The sequence below is a fragment of the Herpailurus yagouaroundi genome, unplaced genomic scaffold (assembly GCF_014898765.1).
Source record: "Herpailurus yagouaroundi ecotype Mexico unplaced genomic scaffold, PumYag 189, whole genome shotgun sequence".
Classification (NCBI taxonomy): Eukaryota; Metazoa; Chordata; class Mammalia; order Carnivora; family Felidae; genus Herpailurus; species Herpailurus yagouaroundi.
Window position 1 is genome coordinate 4,859,676 of NW_024412420.1, and position 22,202 is coordinate 4,881,877.

Here is a 22,202-nt window from a genome sequence, read left to right on the forward strand (position 1 = left end):
CCAACTACTGCTGGGACTTGGACTAGCGGCAGCAGAGACCGCATGACAGCTGGCCTTGGGCCAAGCTCGGTACCAGCAGGGGACACTGCCATGATTTTACTTCATTTACTTCCCTGCCTTGAGGTGGGGTCCCAGGAGCTGATCCTCAGAGGAGGGGCGCAGGCTGCCAACCACTCACTACCCCCGGCCGGGGAGAGGGGCCGCAGCCTCTCCCTGGGAGGATCACGTCAGTGTGAAAGAGCTCTGGGCAGCCTCAGCTCTCCAGAGACCCCTGAAGGGCGGGAAAGCCCCGAGTCATGGGGCCTTTGCCCTAAGAGGAGGGGCTGGTAGATCAAAGCTCTGCCCACGTAGGGAGATATGGCTCCTACCACTGCAATGCATTAAATAACTGCAAAGATCTACTGAGAACACCCAAAGACATCTGGAAACCGGTGCTTTAAAGTCAGGCCTGGCTATCTGAGACACTCCTGAGGGGAAGCCAGATGGAAGCTTGGCTGCCACCTTGTGGGGCAAGGAGAGGAAAAAGCTGGATGGAAATCTCTGGCTAACCGGTGTCCTAAAAGCCCTGGGTGTCCTTTAGACGGGCCCCTCCAGGCCACCGCACACAATCACCACCTCACTCCCCACGCCAACCCTTCTCAGCACGGAAGAAATGGACTCAAAGCTACAGTGTATACGATTCAAGGTTTATAGAAGTTTAAGTTACTTTCTTAAATCGCACAATGCTAAAGCCAGTCTAAAAAAGAATCAAAACACACCACTGTAAGGTAATTCAATGTTTTTTTTTTTCTTTTTTTTTTTTTAACAAATTTGTACAGGGAAGAAAAAAAAAAAAAAGAAAAAAAAAAAGCCCCAATCACAATCTATAGCACACAGTCACCCTGTCCAGCCAGCACCCAGGAAGCCACCTGAGGAGCTGGCCCAGGCAGGCGGCTGTAGTCCGCAGAAGGAACTTCCGCTCACAGATGATGTGGGTGTGGAAAAATCTTGAGTTCCCTTTGTTCTCCAGTGTATCTTATACAAAATATTACATTTTTTTAAACATATATTTACAGAGTTCGCACAAATAGAAAATGGTTACAAATTACAACCAGGCTTGGCAAGATAACAGCTTCCCTCCCCCAGGGACCAAGGCCAGAGGTATGACTGCTTCGTATTTACATATGCATTAAAAAGTCTGCCTTCTGAGAGACCTAGATGAAGTTTATAAAAACTGGTTAAACATCATAAGTTCATTTACGACAGTTGTACAAGTAATCAATGCCGATTAGTGATTTCATGTCTTGCTCCCTGAAGAAAGATTCTGAATGAAGTAAAAGAAACCCTCTGAAGCAAGCAGCACAGCCCTCGGCCGGTGGCTGCGGTGGTTCGGTCTTGCGGAGGGGGGGGGGGGGGGGGACGGCGGAGTGCAGGTGGTGGAGGACAGCCCGGCTGCCACCCTTTCTACTTCGGCTTTTTGTCTCGTTTTGTTTTGTTTGTAAAGGCTTGGAACCAGGTTAAGCCGACTGGCTCGTTCAACACCATCCTATGGCTTTGAAAGAACCCACGGTTCCCTCCTTGTCAACGTGACTACAGTACAAAAAAAAGACAACTTTCCGGGGAAGATAACGTTTGTTATTCTGATGTAAAGTCTTTGCCTTAGCGCCAAGCCCAGCGTCACCAGTGCAAGAGACTCCGACGAGGCCGTGGGGGGGCGGGGGTCAGAGGCTTGCGTAGTAGCTGTCTACCCACTGAGCAAGTCCTCGCTCCACCAGCGACCGGTTTATCAACACCGCCTAGAAAACAAAGTTCCCTTGAGAGCTCTGCCCACTGCACCCCGGGGCCATTTCTCAAGCCAGCGTGGGTTCTCCCTCTCACAGTCCCAGACAACCACTGCACGCGACAGGTCCGAGAGAGACAGGGGGCGGGGGCCGGACCCCTCTAGGCCAACAAGGGGCATTTACTTAATGTTCTGTTGGCAGGACGACAGGCTTTTCAATACACTGAAGAAATCTGAGCTTTAATACCAAGAAACGCAATGGAAAACCCAATGGACAGAGGGTTCAGAAAGGTCTGGATAAGATCCAGGAAGGACTGCTGACATTTTGTCATGGGGCCTGTCTGCGCACGGCAGGAAGCCAAGCAGCAGTCCCTGGCCTCCACCCGCTAGACGACACTGGCATCACCACCCCCAACTGTGGCGACCAAAAACGTCTCCCGCCATCGCTACAGGTGCAGGCTACAGGCCTATAGTTTTCTGATGGTCTCAAGCGGAGACAACAGCAGAACCAGCTCCAAATCAACCCATGACTGCCGGCCAGCAACTTAAAGGAAAAGAACAGAACTTACTTCATTTCCAACCACACTCCATAGCTGAATCAGAGGAAGGCCAGTCGGACTGTAACTTGTCACCTAGAAAAACAACAGAAAAAAAGCAAGCATGTTTAAAAGCTACCCCATGCACCCCTCCTCAGCCCAGGGCCCAAGCCACAAAGGAGAAAGGAATTCAAAGGTCAGTTCCCAGGAATCCAAGATCCTGGATAAGAGAGGCCAGGAGGCTGTGCCCACACCAGGCAGGAAGCTCCTCACACAGCCCCCGTGCGGCCTGGCCGCCCCCACGCACACACCTGAGCCAGCAGTGCCGTGTTTCCCGTCATCTCGCTCATAGCTGCATCGGCCTCAGGTGAGAAGTGGTCATCGTCTTTAGAAGGAAAAAGAAAAGCAGCAGGTAGGCTTTCACCAAGGCAAAGCACTGTCATGACTTACACAGCTTCCAGGGCTTTTCCAAGAAGATGCCTCAGGTGCTGCCGGGCACGTGACAACTTCCTTTGGAAGAGCCGCCTGTGACAGGGACACAGGCCAGGCCTCCACGGGGCTCCAAGTGGACACACTCACAGGGTCTCCGCTACAGGTCACCCACCCACCGCAGGTGGGGCCCAAAGGGACAGAAACCCTGCCTTCAATGGGAACACCGCTGCCACCACGACCACCACCTATTGGCGTGCTGACTGGGCTGAACACGTTGTAGATCTTCTTCCACTGAAGCAGCAACACCCTACGAATGCGCTGTTATCTCCACTTTCCAGGTGGGAACAGAGAGACTAAGGTGGTGGCTGAAGTCGACCAGCCCCCAGAGTGGTGAAGGTGGGTTTCGAATCTGAGCAGCAAGCCATGGAGGCAGCCCTCGTCGGATTATAAAGTTATGCACAAGGACACAGCCAAGGCAAGAGGCGGTAAGGATGGGAGAGGCAAGTTCGTGAAGGTCTGGGAATGCCTGATGAGGGAGGGAGCATGTCAGCTGGGCGGGGCTGTGGAGGTGGGACAGAAATGGAGAGGGATGCTGGACAGAGCAATAAGGAAAGGAGACAGGCCTTGCCCAGCCTCTAGCTGACAGGACTCTGACCAGACTTGTAGTGCCTCTAATGCACTTCACTGCTTTAGACAAGAACAAGATTAAAGAGTGTGGGATGATCGGACTATTTATTACCTACAAATAGAAAACATCCTGGTCATCGACAGCTGCAACTTGACCACCATCCACATATCAGTTCCTAGGTTTATGTAATTTCCTCAGCTGCCCTGAAGGACAGGTACTATCCCATTTTCCACATGGTTTAAAAAAAAACAAAAACAAAAAACAATGGCAAGGCTAACCAACTTGCCCAGGACCACTGTTAGTCCCCTACCCTCAGGGGATGCAGTTAGTCTAAGATACCACACGGCTCGGTGCTGGCATGGTCCCCACAGGGCCTAGCTGAGCAGCGCTGTGGCCTCAATGCCTGCCCTCAACCACACATGCTAGGACTCTGGGTCTCAACTATGTTCTGGAAGGTGTCTATGTTTGCAACCTCTCAAGGTCGGAGGTCTAGGTAAAGTCCACAACGGTGGTCCTGAAAGGTGGGTCCAGGGCCAGCAGCACTGGCATCACCGGAGTACTTGTCAGAGAGATGCACATCCTTGGGCCTTGGCCCAGACCTATTCAATCAAGAACTCTGTCAGACGCAGCAATCTGCATTTAGCATAAGCCCTCTGGGTGCAAAGGAAGGTGCTCAAAGAGAAAGACCCACTCTCAACAACTGTTCCCACAAAGCCAGAGGCCTCGACCGTTACCTGACAAGGGCATCACGCTGTCCAGAAGGACCTCTGCTCCCTGGAACGGCAGGGTCACAAAGTCGGACCTAGAAAGGTAAGGAAGGAACCCTGTTTATGAACCTGAAGTCTGACTCTACTCCAATACCGACCTTCTGTTTCGGGCTGTGAGCCCCCCACGACCCAGGATGAAGCGAAGCAGGGGCCTCTACGATGGGCAAGGAGGCCGCGGCTCCCTGGATGCAGGCCACCTCCCTGCTGCAGCCTTACCTCAGAGGGACTGCTCACATCCAACTCCCAGAGGAGCTGCTTCACTTGTGCCCTACAATACCCGGGGACCTCCTCCCCAAGACAGGCCTTTCTAGCTCAGTTTGACTGAGGTGAGCAGTGCAGTAGGTTCCTATCAGACCCTGCCAAACCAGAGTAGGCAGCAGGAGAAAGGGTCAATCTACGTCCCAGGCTTGGTAGAACCGTGCCAGCTCTGCAGAGATCACACAGCCCCAACACGCATGGCACGCGCTCGTCGGAGGAGTGTGGACCCACCGGATCTGCCGGAGCGCGTCCACTTTCACTCTCTTATATCCACCGTAGTCCACGTAGCGGATCTCCACTTCATTGCTTTCCTCGTAGGAGGCCACCACTTGGGCTCTCCACCAGGCACCGTCCACGCCGGGGGCAGCACAGATGACCGTGACTGCAGGGCAGGAAGAGAGCGTGTGGACAGTCCTGGCATAGGACAGGGCACCAAGGGTCCCCGGTCAGTGCTACCCACCTCCCCACCTTACTTCTCAGAGTCCTGTGCCTCCACCGGGCAGGGGAATGGCAAGGAGCCCCCACAGCCTCCCTGGAGCCCGAGACTGGCCAAGGGAAGGACCTAGATGTGGGAAATTTGGACTCCCACATGCCACCCAAAAAGCTCTGCAGGCCAAAAAGCATTCTTCCAGATCCATCTACTCTGAAACCTACTAGAGCCTGAGATAGATAAGGATTGGCCAGAAGAAACCAAGTAAAATCTAAAACTCAGGGAAGGGGGATTTATATTCTTAAGGGAGAGTCCCAGAAAGAATCAAAAACCTCCAAGTGTGGCAGATCTCACTGGCCTGGAGTCTAGGACCTGTTCCGGCCCGTGACAACTCAAAAGTTGATCAGAAGGGGACCTGCAGGCTTAAGCCCGCTTCTTCTAGCCTTTGCTTCAGGAAGTTGCTCAGAGCACAGGTGTCCCTGGCAGCCAGCGGTCACCAAGCCCTGCCTGTAGCAGCAGGGCCAGAACAAACAGAACTGCAGGCTGAGGGCCTGCACGCTCAGTTGACCACACTGTGCCCTGACCTTGACCCTTAAGGGGAGCCCCTGGCATAGTCACTCAGACCCCAGTTTGGTCTTCACTGCTGCATTGAGGCAACAACAGAGACTCTGATGAAAATTAAATCCTTATTTCTGTGATCTCAGGAACTTCATAGATTTCTCGAATGCCTTGAAGCCCCCTAGGGTGCTCCAGGTTAGGAGTCCCTGATAGCAATGGGTGAAGAGATTGCCAACACGGGCAACAAAGAAAATTGTGACAAAGGACAGACTCAACACCACAAGTGAGTTTAGACCCCAGGACCCTGGTTCCTGCTCAAGTGTCACCTCGGCAACTCCCTCGACTTCAGAGGCTCAGTTTTCTCATCTGTCAAACGGAGATGAACCAACCCACCACAAAGGCCTCTTGCCCGTCAGGAGCTTCTACGAGAATCACCATCTGGATCAGGCTCTTTACATAGAATAATCCAACCCTAATTCCTGGAACAAGCTGGCATCAGCCCCATTCCACAGATACATGGCAGAGCTAGAATTCGTGTGTTAAAACTCTACTCCAACCCCACGGGACTCTGTCAGCCAGTGGGAAGACCATTTCCATTGGGCTCGCTGGGTAACCCAGCCCACAATAACTCCATTCTGCTGGCAAGCCCTCAGGGATGCTATTCCCATGAAGGATCCCAGAACAGCCTCCTCCTGGGTCAAGACCAAGGGCAGAACAGGCCACCCCCAAAACCTCTCCCCATGGCCTGGCCAGGGCTCCCCACTGACCCCAGGGCAGCACTTACTTTCCACCGGGGTGGGCAAGGTGGGGATCCCGGGCTGGGAATAGCACAGGTACATCTGCTGGTCCAGGCTCCGCAGTGCATGGAAGGTGGGGTGCGTGTGCTGCTGCACGAACAAGTGCCCAGCGTTGACCTGGTTGACCACGATCACCTCCACAGTGATGCCATCGGGGAGCATGAGCTGCAGAGGAGGAGAAGGGGCAGCAGGCGCTGCAACAATCCTTCTCGGGTTTGAAGTAAGCCCTGAGGCCGCAGGGCAAGTCTCTGAACTGGCACCTCTTTGAAAAGGGCATGACAACCCAACGCAACATGGCACCCAAATGGCAGAAGTTCAAGGAAAACTACTTCAGCCATGGAAAGTGTGACACCTCAGAGGCCCTGTCCTGCAATGCCAACAGTAACTTCCAGAGGTGGCCTCGCCTCAGGGCTGGGCAGGGAGGAGGCAGCTGTGGAAACAGTGAGGGGCCCCGGGCAGGGTCCAGGAACCAGAGCCTCCATTCCCCCCACCGCTACTTGAGACTGTAGCACCAGGGAAGGCAAGGGAATGAGGGGCCACTGAGAACAAGCTACCAGGGGATAAGAGGTGGGCAGGCCCTGAGGCCCCCCAGCCAGCATCTGTGGCCCTGCAGCTGATCCCAGGAGCTTCAAGTTTGACAGGCTCTCTCTCCTCCGCTTTCCTCCCAACAAGGACCCAACTGTTAAAGTCCTACTGTCTCTTCCTCTCTACACTCCACAGACACCCTCCCAAGTCCTTCCCACTCTGCGATTCGGAATGTAGATTTGCTCAGTGGCCAGGCCCCACATTACAGGCCCTAGCAGAGGCTAAGCCTGGTCTCAAAAAGACTTGTCCCTAGACACTAATTTCCCTTACAGGCAACATCTAGGTGGGCCTGGACACAGAAAGATGTCTAGTCCCCCATCCAGTCAGGTGGCCACACCTCTGGCTAAGAGTTCTGACTTCCACACCTCCCCCGAGTGCTGCTGGTTGCAAGGTATCTGGGATCTCCTCTCCACACAGAGAACAATGGGAGGAAGCCCTAACAACTACTCAATTGTGTATAATTTAAGAGCGGGTCTGGTCCAAGACTGCTGGGAAAAATGCTATGATTCAGAAGTAAAGGACAGAGTGGGGTTCAGCCCACTCCCAAACATCCACAGAAGATAACAGGACCTCCATCCCCTGCCTTCACCCACGGCACAGAGATCTTTGGAGGGGGCAAGATACAGAACCGAGAAGTCAACCATCCCAAACAAAAGCTAGGGAGGCAATTTTCTTGAAGGAGCACGTTCAGCCCATGTGTGAAATGCAACAGTCATCTTTGGCCTACAAAACCTCTACCTACAATTCCTCTACCAGTGAGATAAAGCTCAAACAGAGCTGGAGGCATGTTGCAGGATCTGAGTGACAGGCCGCAGAAACGCCACGGCCCCCAGCACACAGAGGTCCCAAGAGGTCAGCTTTCCCTCCAAAGAGCCTCTGGGTTTCCGCAGCCTGGTGGGGAGAATTTCTTCTCCTTTAATAATCTAGGTATTTCCCATGAGAAGGGAAAGGGAAAGGGAACCCTTCACCAGGGCCACCACTAGGCCCAGCTCAACTAGGAGTAAGGAACACAAGGACCCATCACGAGCCCATCCAAGCCCACAATGGTGGGTCCCACCCAGGCCTCAGAGGGGTTAGGCTGTGACTCTGCACACAGCACCAGCCTTAAGGAGACCCAAGCCAGCCAAGTGCACCCGGTCTCCTGGATAGACCACAATCCTTCCTAGGCAAATGCCTTAAAAACACAACAGGTGCCGGCCTGAGGAGAACCATCCCTCCAAGTGGGGACAGAGGCACGTCTGGCTTTGTACCAGCACTTCAGCCCTAAAGCCCAGCCCCAGAAAACACAGACTAGAAGCATAACTGATGGGCACATGGGTGGCTCATTCGGTTAAGCATCCGACTTCCGCTCAGGTCGTGATCTCACAGTTAGTGGGTTTGAGCCACATGATGGGCTCTGTGCTGACAGCTCAGAGCCTGGAGCCTGCTTCGGATTCTGTGTCCCCCTCTCTCTCTGCTCCTTCCCCTCTCTCTCTGCCCCTTCCCCACTTGCACGGTCTCTCTCAAAAATAAAAAAAATAGAAGCATAACTGAACTGACCAGAGGAGGCCAGAGGTGACAGGTCAGAGATGTCAACCAGCTCTTGGCCTTGTGGGCCCACAGTCTTGGGAGTTTCTTATTTGGGGCAGGCCGGGGTGAAAGGAAGGCAAGAGGATCTGGTCCCCCAGGCGCATGCTCACCCAGGAAGTCATCGGAAGAGAAGGCAGTGCCAGTGACGGCAGTGGGGGAGCGTAGATATTGGTGAGGTTCAGTTCCTTGAACTTCTTTCCAATCAGGTTCAGCGCCTTGTCTACATGATGCTGAGAGCCTAGATGGGGGTAAAAGCAGGAGAGCCACAGTGGGTAGGACAAACCGCAAAACCAAACTCACACACAACCCCCACTCCACCAGACTTTTCCCAGAGCTCAAGTAAATCTTTAGAGTGCCAAACAGCTAAGTTCTGCCTTAAGAAGAAAAGCATCTACAGAGGCTTACACTGACCTTTCAAATGGTACCTCTGCCGCTGTGTCCATGCTTTGAATGCAATAGGAGGCTAGCAGATGGGAAAGGCCCAGCCCTCACCGACCGGAGGGGAATCCCGTTCTGCTCTGCGAGGGAGGCGTGTGAGGCAGCGGGCACTATAAGGCCAGGACCCCCAGCCTGCCTGAGTGCCCATGCCTCTCCTGGCCAGAAGATCTGGGGGAGGGAGCAGAGGCCCCTTCAAGTACCTGAACTGGAGAGGAGGGCTGAAGATCACCTGGGATGATCAGCATTCTCTATTTGTAGACTGAGATCCCAAAAGGGTAAGAACTGGGACTCAAATGCTTTCAGGCAAGAAACCTAAACAAAGGGTGGCAGGTGCCACTGACCTTCTATGTGGCAGATCTGGATGTTCTGGGTATAAGGCAGGGTTGAGATGTAGATCTTGGCACCAGACGTTTGCTTCAAAAAACTCACATACCGCCCCTGCTTGCCAATTAGCCGACCAACTAAGTGCTGAGAGAGACAGAGAGACAATTGGGGGTGTTAATGGGAAACCAACTCCCTGCGTTCCCCAAGACCTACCTTTGTTTTACACAAGGTCAAGCTCAAACATATTAATGGTTAACATGCCAGCACTCATTTGCCAGGCACTACTGTAAGCACTTACCATGAAACAGATACCTTTATCACTGTTTTACAAATTAACAAGCTCAGAGAGGCTAAGTAACTCACCCAATATCACAAAGCTACTAAGTGGCTGAACGACACAGTCTGGCCCCCAGGACTCAGCAGTTCCCATTTCTTCCTCCGACAACCTGGCCTACATCCAGAAAGCTGCAAAGCAGCATATTCTCCTCCCAAATCTACACTAGATGTTTCACCAGCACAGGCACGATTTAGGACTTCTCTGACCTCTTCAAGTCTATTTGGTTTCTGACCTCTTCAAGTCTATCTGGTTTCAAAGATAGAGGCTCGTTTGAAAGTGAAAGTCAAAAGAACCCTTGGGCTTCTGCTGCCAATTGATAGCGGGCTGGAGCCTTCAGAGCACGAGGCTTGCAAAAGTGCCCAGCATGCCAAGAGTTCAAGGCAGACAGAAGAAGCCAAACTTAGCCATGATGTAAGACAAGCTCGGAGATGATCCCAAGCGACCCCACCCCAGCAGAGCCACAAAGGACACAGTCGCTCTGCACCCAGAGCTGCCTGGGCGCGCCCTTTGCAACCACTGAAGGAGAAGAGGGCAGGATTGCTATCAGGGTCACGGCAGGAGAAAACACCAAGGGAGCCAGCACCCTGGGGTCAAAGCAGCCCACCTGACCCAGAGTTCAAACCAAGCCAAGTCTCCACAGCAGCAGGGAGCTAAGCGCCCAGGAGAATTCAGTTGGCCAATTATTTCTGAGCCCCAGCAATAAACATCAAGATCAAGCTCATAAATTGTAAGTTAGAACAGCAAGAAGCTAGAAACCACTTAAGCACCCTGGATTTGGGGACTGGTGAAGTAAACTGATGTTCACACAACGAATAACGCAGTTAAAATTATATTTTCAGAGAATAACACAGGAAAATTAAATTGTTAAATATTTAAAAGCATTAATTAAAGCAACATAATCTCAGTTTTGTTTAAAAACCACAGGGTGCAAGACGAGAAGGAAATAAAAGTCTTCACAGTCACTCTCGGGGGTGAGACTAGAGCAGCTTGTTATTTTCTTCATACATTTCTATACTTTTCAAGCTCTCCGAAATACGGACTTATGCTGTGCTCAATTACCAAATCTACTTTGCGCTGGAGAGCTCGGGCAGAGCGCAGTGAAGGGACTCCTGCCTGGCCCACATCCTCAGTCTGGCTTTTGTGGGCATCTCAGATGACCTGAGCCCCAGAACACACACACAGGGCAGCCCCAGGGGGGAGCGAGCGGCCTGTGAGTCTGAAGCGGACAAGAACAGGCCCCTCCTGAGGGCGGCCGAGGGGATTCCACCGAACGTGGCAGAGTGTAGCGCTCCCTTTTCTCTTCAGCCTCTGGCTCACTCAGGGACTGCTTCGGGTTTACTGTCCCTCCCCCAAACCCCATGACCCTGCAGCCCTTACCTTTGGCACCTCGATCTCCCAGATGATGAGGTCGACCTTCTTAGGACTGGAGCCCGCTTGGGCGTTCTGGAAACCGTCAGTCTTCCTGGGGCCACAGCAACCATCCACTGAATCCATGCTGTTCCTGTCCGATCCTGCAGGGGAGGAAGCGGCACACACAGACACACAGACACCAGCTAAGAGAAGTCAATAATGCAGAACTTCCGAACTCACATTCCCAGGAGGCCCCCCGCCCCACACCCCCTCCTCAAGCTTGGCGGCTGTCAACCCGCAGTCTAAAAGGCTCGGAACGACCCCAATGAAAGGAGAACTGGGGGTGTAGATACACCTAATTTTAGCCTGTCGCTCACAGCCCCACTTGCTGAACTGGCAGCCACGCCCAGCCACAGCTGCCTGAGCAGAGACAAGTGGTGAGCTGGGAAGGGGAGTCCACGGGGCGGGGGAGCGGGCCAGCAGGTCCACACGGTCCCAGGAGCCGGGTATCAGGTGCTGGCTTCCACGGAGACCGACCAGTCACAACTGGCCCACGCCCTTCTGACTATGCCAGCCCCTCAAACGAAGAGACTCTAAGGCCCCCAAGGCCCCAGGCCTGGGCTCAAGGGCCATGACCTTCAGCCAGGCAGAGCTAGAAAGAGTCCACCCTTGAAGGCGCCATTCTCGTCCCGTACCACCTGGGGCCTACTGGAAGTAGACGGAGGAAGGCGGCTCTCCTTTCCCTCTCTTAGGCCTGACCTGTGCAACTCTGAATGCTCTTCTGGGCTCATGGTGGGTCTTTAACCCCCGGTCAAAACACTGAACTGAAGTTCATGCTCCAGACAACAGAGCAGGAAGCAGGACCCTGAGATCAATGTGGTCTGCTCCACTCTTGCTCAAGAATGTGCCAGGAGGCCATCTCAGAAAAACGGGTCCAGACCAGCTTAAGAGGACTCTAGCTTAAATATGGACGACTCAACTGTCAGAAATAGATCGCTCCTGAGAGTCTACTAATTAGGTTATTACCCACATGGTTTTTCCAAACTCTGGACATAATCCTTTGCCAAGCAATGCATGTACTGTCTGGATGCAGAGCAAGGCTTAAAAGAGATTCCATTCCCAGCTAAGGAAGAATCACCTTGAAAGTGACTTCATCCTTCAACATCAGGGGCTCCAGCCTCTCCCGAACAAAACAGGACTGGCTGATACCGGCCACCCCAAGGACACCCAGAGGTGGCTCAGACCACACAGGACTCTAGCAGGCTGTGCTCACAGGCCAGCTTCCTTAGCTGGTGGTCCCAGCCCCGCTCAGCCTCAACTTCCTCACGCACAGGGAGGGCCGTGCACCAAGGTGCAGATGTGGGGGGGGCGGGAGCCTGTGCTGCGCACAACGGAGTGCTGGGCAAATGGTACCGCCAAGTTCGAATCTGTTGTCCCCACACTTCCCCACCATCACCACGCCCCATCATCGCCTTCTCTTCCAAAAGGCCTAAACACAAGGCCTTCACTGCAGCAGATTAGCCACCACAATCAATCTAGAGGTGGCATGACACGGCTGGCAGGCCTGTTAATTTGGCTGAGGGCCAGCAGACAAAGGGAAATTCCTTTATTCTTAAAAGAAAAAATTGTTTACCCACTTTAAGATCTTTTTTATTAAACAAACAAGCAAACAAACAAACAAACAAACGATTTTAACATCCCTGACGTTAGGATGCATCTTACAGTCTCTGGCCTTGTACGCTCATGATCACAATGATGAGTTTTTTCCTTTAGAGGTACATAAATCAGCAGTGTCAAAGGTGACAAAATGTGCTATGATGAAAGTACTGCTGCAAGTAGTAAAACTCTCAGCAAAGACCCCCAACCTGCCTGGAGCAGAGAGGGTAGGGAATGGCTCCAGGGCAAGCAGATCAGAGACCCCCACGGGGGAGGGGATCTTCATGGCCTCTTTCCGGGAGATAAATGAAAATACCCCAGGGTGGCTGCAAAACCAGGGTCAGGAGCTGCTGACCTGTAAGTTAGCGGTCTGAACTGTCTACGCTGGGGTCAGCACTCGAAAAACCCAGTGGATACTTGGTTACCAAAGTGCCCCTCCTTCCCGGGGTGGAGCTGCGGCCGCACGGAAAGGAAATGGTGGAGGGCTCTGTGCCGAGGAACAGTGGCGACAAGGCAGGAAAGCGAGAGCCTCCCGCAATGTCAAAGCCGTGGCCGCTCCCTGGGCACTTACCCGGTAAGAGCTTCTGGAGAAGGAAGGCAGGTGAAGACATGGGAACAAGCACATGATTAAAAGGAAATCAACCATTCAAAAAAAAAAAAAAAAAGCTCACACCCACTCTTGGTACTTTGGATTAAGCTAAGGAGGCCTCTCCATTACAAAAACCTTTAAGAGGTTGGTTTGAAAGAGAGAAAAGAGGCACGCTGAGGTTAATCAGCGAAACCAACTTTGAGCTGCCTCCTTCAGGAGGACTAGGGAGGGTCCCTGGCTGCCGAACCAAGTTACAGTTCCTGGGGCTTTGGGGGGCTCAGGGCAGCCCAACTTCTCGGTTACCCACCACTGCTGCACTGTACCCCGACCTTCTGCAGGCCAGCTGGGACACAGAGTCGAAGAGCATTCTTACTGCAGAAGCAGCAGAGGGAGAGGCAGACCAGCAGCCTTTGGCCACCGAACAGACACCCCACCACCCCATCCTCTAGGTGAGGGATGCCCAAGACCCTCCTACCTCCCGAATGATCTGCTTCCGCATCCGCGGTCCATCCATCCTCATTCCCCAAATCAGATAGCTCCCCCTTCAGCACCCCATTGCTGAAGGGCACAGTACTTTCTGGCAGCAGCGGGGTGATGGCCTTGTCCCTGGGGCTTGAGTTGGTGTCCGTGCACAAGTCTTCAAGCCCTGAAGCGCTGATGGAATCTGAACACTGCTCAGAGACCACTGAAGGGACATTCTGGCTGCTGTCAGAGGTGCAGGTGACACATCCGGTATCTTCCACCAGGACACGTGCCCCATCTAGCAACTCCCCCTGGGGGACGGCGGGCAGTGGGCAGGGGGCCAGGGAGATGTGGTGTGCAGAGTTCTTTGGCTTCTTGTCCTTGCTGGGGCTGGACAGAGGGCTGCTCAGGCAGCTCGCGTAGGTCTTTGGTGGTGGCAGGTCCTCCGCGGGCGGGCCTGGCAACAGGAGGGCGGCATCTGACTCTGACACAGACACGCGCGAGGCCGCCTCTGCCTCCATGGCGGCCGGAGCCAGCTCCTCGGCCTCTCGCCCTGGGGCGGTTTTCTGGCAGGCTGGGGCGCGGCTCTCCTCCTTCTGCCCGTGCAGCTGCCCGGCTGAGGCCTGATACACCCGACCTGCAATCCTGCCCATGGTGGTGGCCAGCACCTCTTCGGTCGCCTCCAAGATCACTTTGGAGATGATCTGGTAGGCAGCTTGCTCAATCTTCTCATTCTGCTCCGCGGCGCCCCCTGTGCCCGGCTCTCCTGTGCGGTGTGCATCACAGGCTCTGCCACTGGCCTGAGGCACCGGCGGCTCACCGTCCTCCGTCAGCTCCACGTGAGCCGACCCCACCAGGCTGCTCAGCAGCTGCCCTGCTGCGTCCTCCTCGGCCTGTGGCAGGCGGCCCTTCCCCTTCTCCCCGGCACCTCCCAAGGGAGCCAGGGTGGGCAACTTGCTGGTCTGCGATTCAGAGCCACGCTCCTGGCACAACACACTCTCTTCCGGCACATTCTCTGCTGACACCGCGTCGCCAGTGCCTTCTGCCCCACCCGTCTCTCTTGGCTTCTCTTGGGGGGCCGCAGCCTGGCCCTGCCCGCCCCACCCTGCCAGCCCACTGAACGGGGACTCTTGCTTGCACACCTCGGCCGCTTCGTGGGGGAAAGGAACACCTTTTGGGGTCAGAAGGGGACACTCAGGAGGAATGGACTTGGCTTCTTCATCACCCGTCAGGGCTAGTTCCACCTTTGTACTGTCATCTCTGCGTGTTCCCGGTCGAAATCTCACGTCTGTGCTGTTAGGAAGGCTGCCTGAGGACTCCGACCTGCGACAGGCTGGATGTGCCCGCAGCAAGGCTGGGGGCTCGGCGGGAGGCTTGCTCAAGGTGGACAGCTCTTTTTCCGCGGGCAGCGCAATGCTGGGGGGTGTGGATGCTACTCCAGGACGGGGGTCCTCCATGGGGAGTGGCTCTTTGATGGCGTGGCCAGCCCTCAGCTCCACAGTGCTGGCCTCCACCTGTCTGTCCTGGCTGCTGACATGCTTTTTACGAGAGAAAAACCACCACCAGCCGAGGAGTGCTAACATTCCAGGCAATGCCAAGGGGAAAAGTGAACGGAACTGGATGGCCATCCTGGAGGCCTGAAGAAATGATACCTGGAGAGGAGGAGAGAGAGATGCGATGAGAGCCAGGTAGGGGGATCCTGATACCACTGCACAGGAAAGACAACCAGCTACTCTCTCTCCCTTTCCCTGCCTCTGTAAGCGACATCCCTCCTCCTGCTTGCACCCTATGTGTGATCCACTGGAGGCGGGTGGGTAGGGAGAGATGCCCCCTTCTGCTCCCTCCTCCCGAGCACGCTCCCTTGAAACAAGACAAGCCTTCTCTTGGGCCCAAATCCCTTCCTGCATCACTCCTCAATGCCAAATTCTATGCTCCCCCAAGGGGATAGTGTGTCTAGTGTTTTAGTTCCCTAAACTCCCAGAACACTTATCTATTCAGATGATGTTGGAGTATTTTTAAATGCCTGTTGAAATTCACATGTATGTATGTCCCGCACATGCACCCACAAAATCATGAGTCAATGAAACCGTTACATAGCAAGAGGGAGCTGGAGCAAAGGATGAAGAAGATTTCAAAAGGATGAGGGGGTTGCTCCAGGGTAAGAGACCAGCAAAACATACAGTGGCATGGAGATACAGGTCATGCTTGAAGAATCAAGTTGCTTAGTGGACTCGATGAGGGTTCTGGGGCCTCACTGTGGAGTCTGGATTTTATCCTGTAGGCAACAGAGAACCAGCGGAGGTCTGCAAGGCACATACACCAAACTGTTACCAGGTGATTCTGGGAGTAGTATAAACAGCATATCAAGTGACAGGAACCTGGAGACCTAAGTCAGTTGGATCCAGGCCAGGAGAGATGATAAGGGCCTAGACAGAAGAAGGTGGTAGATGTGTAAAGGAGATAGGAACCTCAGTTTTCTTCATCATAAGACGGGGACACATCTCATAAAGGATGGTTGATATGAAGATTAGCTATGTATTAAGTGCTATGCAAAGCAGGGTTAGCTCTCTTTAGAGGTATGTGACAGACTTATTCCAGAATGCTTGTAACTCAGTACCTCCCATGCCAGTAAATTTTATTCTGTCTGCAAAAATCACAAGACGTCTTAAAACCAAAACTCCTCCACTGATATGGTGAATTATACCTTAATTTGGGTTTGAGCTTTGTTGCAGAGACAAATGTAAAGGCTTTAACAACTCTTCCTGGTTTAATTATGTTAATGGTCTCTGGCAAAACCAGAGCACACGATTCCCAGGTGGTTCTAAAGTTCAGTGGAGGCTGGGGGCCACTGCTGTAGGACCTTACTTCTTCAAGTGCGGTCTATGGGCCAGAAACACCGAGCATCACCTGGGAACCTGCTACAAAGGCAACCCCAGCCCAGACCTGAATGACTAGCTGCATTTTAACAAGACCCCCGGGGGATTCACAACCACATTACAGTTTGTGAAGGAACACTAGGAAACATCTTCAGCCCCAAAGTGAGGGGGTGGGGAAAGCCATAAACCTTCTTGCTAATATCTGAAGTAAATCCACGGGATTAGAAAACACAAAGCAGAAGCTAAGCAGTGGCCACACTCGGAAGACCCCATGAATCCCTCCAGGCAGAAGCTTCAGTGATGTTCTTTACAGCTTCACATTCAAACACAGAACCTCACTAGATACTCTCCCTTGCATCACTTAACCTTCAACCACCTGGTTTGGAAGGTATTGCCATCATCAAGGTTAAAATAGCTCAATGTAGGGGTACCTGGGTGACTCAGGCGGTTGAGCATCCGTCTTTGGCTCAGGTCACGATCTCAACATTTGTGAGTTCGACCCCATGTCAGGCTCTGTGCTGACAGCTCAGAGCCTGGAGCATGCTTCTGATTCTTTGTCTCCCTCTCTCTGCCCCTCTCCCTCTCTCGCTCAAAAAGAAATAAACGTTAAAAATTAAAAAATAAAGCCACCTGGGTGGCTCAGTCAGTTAAGCTTCTGACTTTGGCTCAGGTCATAATCACACAGCTTGTGAGTTCAACTCCTGTGCTGACAGCTTGGAGCCTCGGGACTGTTTCGGATTCTGTGTCTCCCTCTCTCTGCTCCTCCCCCACTTGCGCTCTGTCTCTGCCTCTGTCTCTCTCCCTCAAAAATAAACATTAAAAAAAATTTTTTTAATTTAAAAAATTAAAAAATAAATAGCTCCATGCAGGGTCGCCTGGCTAGTTCAATTGGTGGAGCACGGTACTCTTGATCTCAGGGTTGGGAGTTTGAGCCCCACGCTGGGTGTAGAGGTTAAATAAAAACTTAGGGGAACCTGGTGGCTCAGTCAGTTGAGCATCCAACTCTGGTTTTCAGCTCAGGTCATGATCTCACGGTTCCCGAGTTTGAGCCCTACCACAGGTTCTGTGCTGACCGTGCGAAGCCTGCTTGGTATTCTCTCTCCCCCTCTCAAAATAAATAAATAAACTTAAAATTAAAAAAAAAAAAAACTTAAAGGTTCAAAATCATATAACCAAGGACTGGAACTCAGGTTCTACTCCACATTAAGTCTGGAAACCCACTCATGTCTTAAGAGAATGAGGCAATATATGGGCCAAGGAGGGGAAGTTCATACTGCTCTTAAAAGGTTAAGGGGTGCCTAGGTGGCTCAGTCCGTTGAGTGTCTGACTTTGGCTCAGGTTATGGCCTCACTATCTCTTGTGAATTCAAGCCCCACATCAGGCTCTGTACTGACGGTTCAGAGCCTTGAGCCTGCTTCAGATTCTGTCTCTGTCTCCCTCTCTCAAATATAAATGAACATAAAAAAAAAAAAGTTATGACCATACCTCCTATGACCTAAAAACACCACACCTGAAATCTTTTTTTTTTTAAAGCTTATTTATTTTGGAGAGAAAGAGAGAGAAAGAGGGAGAGAGAGAGACAGTGTGCGAGCATGCAGGCAGAGAGAGGGGGAGAGAGAATCCCAAGCAGGCTCTGTGCTATCAGCATGGAGCCCGACACGGGGCTCAATCTCACAAACCGTGAGATCATAACCTGAGCCAAAATCAAGAGTTGGGTGCTTAACCGAGACACCCAGGCACCCCCTTGCAATCTTCTCTTAAAAAAAAAAAAAAAAAAAAAAAGAATAAAAACAGCTCTGCACAGAGGTCTATATAATGGTCACTGGGGCATCGTCTGAAACAATTCTTGGGGAATCACTGCTAAACACACTGCAGAATTCGTGGACATGCCAGTCATAGAGAAGGGGATCTCATGTACAGACATGCAAACACTGCTGGGAGACACAAGGTCAAACCCGGACCACTTGTGTGTGCTGTCTGTGCCCGGACAACCCTATAGGCAAACCAGGAAAGACACGCACCAAGCCTCTAGGCTGGAAGGGTGGCGAAGGTTTTGTACATTGACCCTGCATCCTACAACCTTACTGATGTCTTTTATTAGTTCTGATAGCTTTTCGGTTTTTTAGGTTTTTTTCTTATCTGCCAATATAGTCTTCCTTCCAGGGAGAGAGATTTTGAAATTTCTCTCTCAGCAGTTCTCCAACTTAGTGGCACATTAGCATCACTTGGGAAGCTTTTATTCCCAAGGCCAAGGTGGCACCCAAATCAATTAAATCCGTATCTCTGAGGGTCAGATCAGGGCACCAGGTGTTTCTTTTTCTTTTAACCCAGATGATTCCAATGTACACTCAAGTCAGAGAACCACTGTTCTGGAACAATGTGCTCGCCCCTGAAAAAGTGGCAAATTACATACAGGCTATTTGCTTTGTATTCAATGTCTTCCACATAAAAATAAATAAAATCTGAGAAGGAATAGAGGTCACGGGGGAAGGATGCTCTCAGGATAAGGCAATATGCCTACCACATGGCCTACTGTCAGTCCCACCCACCAGGTCACACGCAACGGAAAGTGTGGCTGGGGTCTGAACCCAAGTTCTCTTCTTGGCAGTCAATTTAGGTTCTGATTCCTTATTAACTAGACAATCCCATTTCTACAGGGTTTTATAGTTGTGATTCCCACAGTCTCCTACCAATTCTCTGATCTCAGGAACAAGATTACATGAAATGGGGTAGAGAGGAAGATGAAGAATCCTAAAACTTAACACACAGAGGGCAGTTTCCCTGTTTTACAGATCAAGGGCCCAAAGCCAAACTCAGTATGGGGGGTGTGTGTGTAAGGAGGGAGTTGCTAACCAAGATACAAACCGCCTCTAAAAACAGCTGGGTGGCTCAGTCGATTAGGCGTCTAACTCTTGATTTCAGCTCAGGTCACGGTCTCACAGTTCGTGGGATTGAGCCCGAGTCAGCACAGGGCCTCCTTGGGATTCTCTCTCCTCTCTCTGGCCCTCCCCCTGCTTGTACGCGCCCTCTCTGGGAGATGCCTCCAACCCTTTGGTACTAGAAGTTGATCCCAAGGGTCCAGCAGTTGACCCCTGCCCCGCCTCCAGAGATCCCAGGAACTGGCTAGAAGCAGAGGCCCACACTCAAGCATACACTCTCAGCCTGCTTTGGCCAGGCACCCTAGTTGATCCACACCACAACCCAGACTCTGGCTCCCCCATGTCACTATCCCCTAGTCCCCATTTCGTCCCTTCTGTTCCCAGTCCTAGCTTACACTAAACACAGAGACCTGTCACCTGGGGACACAACACTGCTCTGCAGCTTGCCAGAACACCTCTAACGCTTGTACACCTAACCTTCCCCGTCCTGCTTGTTCCCCACCGACTGGGGCTGAGACCCCAAACCTATCATCCACAGCTCCCCCCAGACAGTCAAGTATAGCTACTCAACTAATCACAGCTCAGAAGTCTCTGCACCATTTCCAAGCCAGATGCCTCCTGCTATTGTGTCAGCAGGACTCCCTAGAAGGTGTTTACCATTGGTCCCCTGAGGCTATGTCACCCAACCCATGAATACTGAATGCCCCACCTGGATCCCCAGCGCCCCCCAGTTACTGCCCCCCCCCCCCCCGCCCATGTCTAACCCAGTACCCAGGAAAAGCCCTTGTCTCCATGAAATCTCCAGGACACAGGAACTGCCCAACTGAAATGCTGCAGCAACTTGAGAAAAGAGGTGTGATATCCCCAGACAGGAGAAGGCACGCCTGGTTTATTTTGCCCTGGCCGCCTGGGGACTGTGATTAGAGATATTAATCATCTCCACCAAGAACAGAGCCAAGGGCCCGGGGGATCAGCAGCCACCCCACCCAGAGGAGCCTAGCTGGGACTCACTGAAGGCACCGCTACCGGGAGGAGCCTCACAGGGATCGCCGGGTGACCAAAGCCCCACTTCCCACCGGTCAAGAGAAGTTCCTCATTTCCTCAGCCCTTCACTTCCAAGAGTCCTCCGTGAGCCACTCTCACCCCAAACAGACTTCTTGTGAATCGGTAGGATGCCATTTTCCCTGCTTTACACCGTTGGAGAGGCCTAGACAGGTGCCGGAAGACGCGGCAGCCTTGCCCGAATTCTCAGACAGGGCCGCCCTCACATGTGCATACACACATATGCCCACACGCACAAGTGTGCACACTTCAGCCTTACGAGGCTCTCTGCTACTTTCCTTTTCTGGGAACACACTCTTGAGTTGCTCTCCTTGCCCTGGTTTTGTTTTGTTTTTGTTGTTTTCTGTAAAAAAGCTGAACTTCTCAAGACATAAGTGGCATTTAACACTGCAGGTCTAAAAGCCTTCACATGCACAAACTAACTGAAGGCAGCCTTCAAGGTCTCCCCCTCCAGAGGCCCCAGACACTCAGGCAAGCCAAAGGAAAGCCTTGCAGAAAGATGCAGAGCCCTGCCTGAGGGGTGGTGGGGAGGAGAATTGGCTATTTTGAATCTGTTGGAATTAAATAGCTGCCTGCTTATTTTTAGCAGGTCCATTTGCCCGGGAATAGATGCACGCTGGCCGCTTGCCCAGTGGTCACACAGAGCTGAAGGCGCACGTGTCTCGGCCCTACAAGGCCTTAGCATTCACCTGCTCGGTCCAGGTTCTAAATGGATTCCTTTCCTGGGGCGTCTAACCGGCTCAGTTGGTGGAGGATGCAACTCTCAGTCCCAGGGTTGTAAGTTTAAGCCCCATGCTGGCTTGTGGAGATCACTTAAAAAAAAATAAAATAAAAATCGGGGCACCTGGGTGGCACAGGCGGTTAAGCATCCAACTTTGGCTCAGGTCATGATCTCACCGTATTTGAGTTCGAACCCCACGTCGGGCTCTGTGCTGACAGCTCAGAGCCTGGAGCCTGCTTCCGATTCTGTCTCCCTCTCTCTCTGCCCCTAACCCATTTGCATTCTGTCTCTCTCTCAAAAACAAAATAAAAACATGACAAAAAATTAAAAATAAACAAACATTAAAAATAATAAATAAAAAATAAAAAATAAAATCCTTAAAATGATTCCTTTCTCCCAGAGGAAACTGCAGCGTCTCAGAAAAGCTTACCTCTGGAGAAGTAATGGCCTCACTCCCAGCACCGATGACCAACTCGGTTACTGCAGTCTAGAGCCTTCTGCTAAACAAGAAAACAAACTTCTGGGAAGAGTACAAACAGTGTTGGTCCCAGTGACTAAACCCATTTGGCTACAGTTATTGTGGAAAAAGGAGCTGTGTGTAATTAATTGATGGGAAAGTCGATCACAAAACAATCACTTAGGAGCCAAGTGGCTATCAAGCCACAGTGGGCCTGGACCTGGTCAGTGAAGCCACATCCACTCGGCATTCTGAGCAGACTTCTATATACCCCCTAGGTTGAAATCTGAACATTTCCATTATTCCAGGGTTATATGTTCACATTATCAAAGACGGTCCCCCAGGTGTTCAAGACACTCCATCCCTAGAATGCCCAACACACCAAGTTGTTGCTGAGGGGCTTTTCCCCTTGAAGGAGGGGGGCGGGGGTGGGGGGGAGGGAGTCTTCAAAGGACAGGGAGTAGCTACCTGAACCCTGAACCTGAAGCCCAGCACCTGCTGTCACTGCATTCAGAGCACAACAGCAGGTTGTGGGCACGGTCAAGGTCAGGGCCACCTGCCTCACCCCTCCCCCCAGTTTGCTAGAGGAAGACCACACACAAACAGAGGTCTTTGCAAGACCACCAAGAGGGCCTCTTGATTTCTACAGCATGTGTTTACCTAATTCCTTACAAGGTTGAAGTTATATACTTACATTCACGTAGTAATTCACACATAAATATGTTTAAGTTG

At 52.2% G+C, this 22,202-nt stretch overlaps 1 protein-coding gene across 8 annotated transcripts in view; it reads right to left on the minus strand.

Moving 5' to 3' along the window:
* Positions 1-665: 665 nt before the first annotated feature.
* The window catches only part of AKAP1 (A-kinase anchoring protein 1), a 34,658-nt gene continuing 13,121 nt past the window's right edge, over positions 666-22,202 (minus strand). For 2 of the 8 annotated variants that reach the window (XM_040497049.1, XM_040497053.1), the window contains 10 exons: positions 13,489-15,127; positions 10,796-10,971; positions 9,099-9,225; positions 8,430-8,557; positions 6,153-6,330; positions 4,612-4,762; positions 4,090-4,157; positions 2,607-2,680; positions 2,329-2,391; positions 666-1,775 (listed from right to left, as the gene is read on the minus strand). In XM_040497049.1, the coding sequence (XP_040352983.1) occupies positions 1,701-1,775; positions 2,329-2,391; positions 2,607-2,680; positions 4,090-4,157; positions 4,612-4,762; positions 6,153-6,330; positions 8,430-8,557; positions 9,099-9,225; positions 10,796-10,971; positions 13,489-15,103 (2,655 nt within the window). In that variant the 5' untranslated portion in view covers positions 15,104-15,127 and the 3' untranslated portion in view covers positions 666-1,700. Of the gene's footprint in view, positions 1,776-2,328; positions 2,392-2,606; positions 2,681-4,089; positions 4,158-4,611; positions 4,795-6,152; positions 6,331-8,429; positions 8,558-9,098; positions 9,226-10,795; positions 10,972-13,488; positions 15,128-15,655; positions 15,779-21,443; positions 21,514-22,202 lie in introns of those variants that run through there. The other 6 variants (XM_040497048.1, XM_040497047.1, XM_040497054.1 and 3 more) reach the window with 6 other exon arrangements.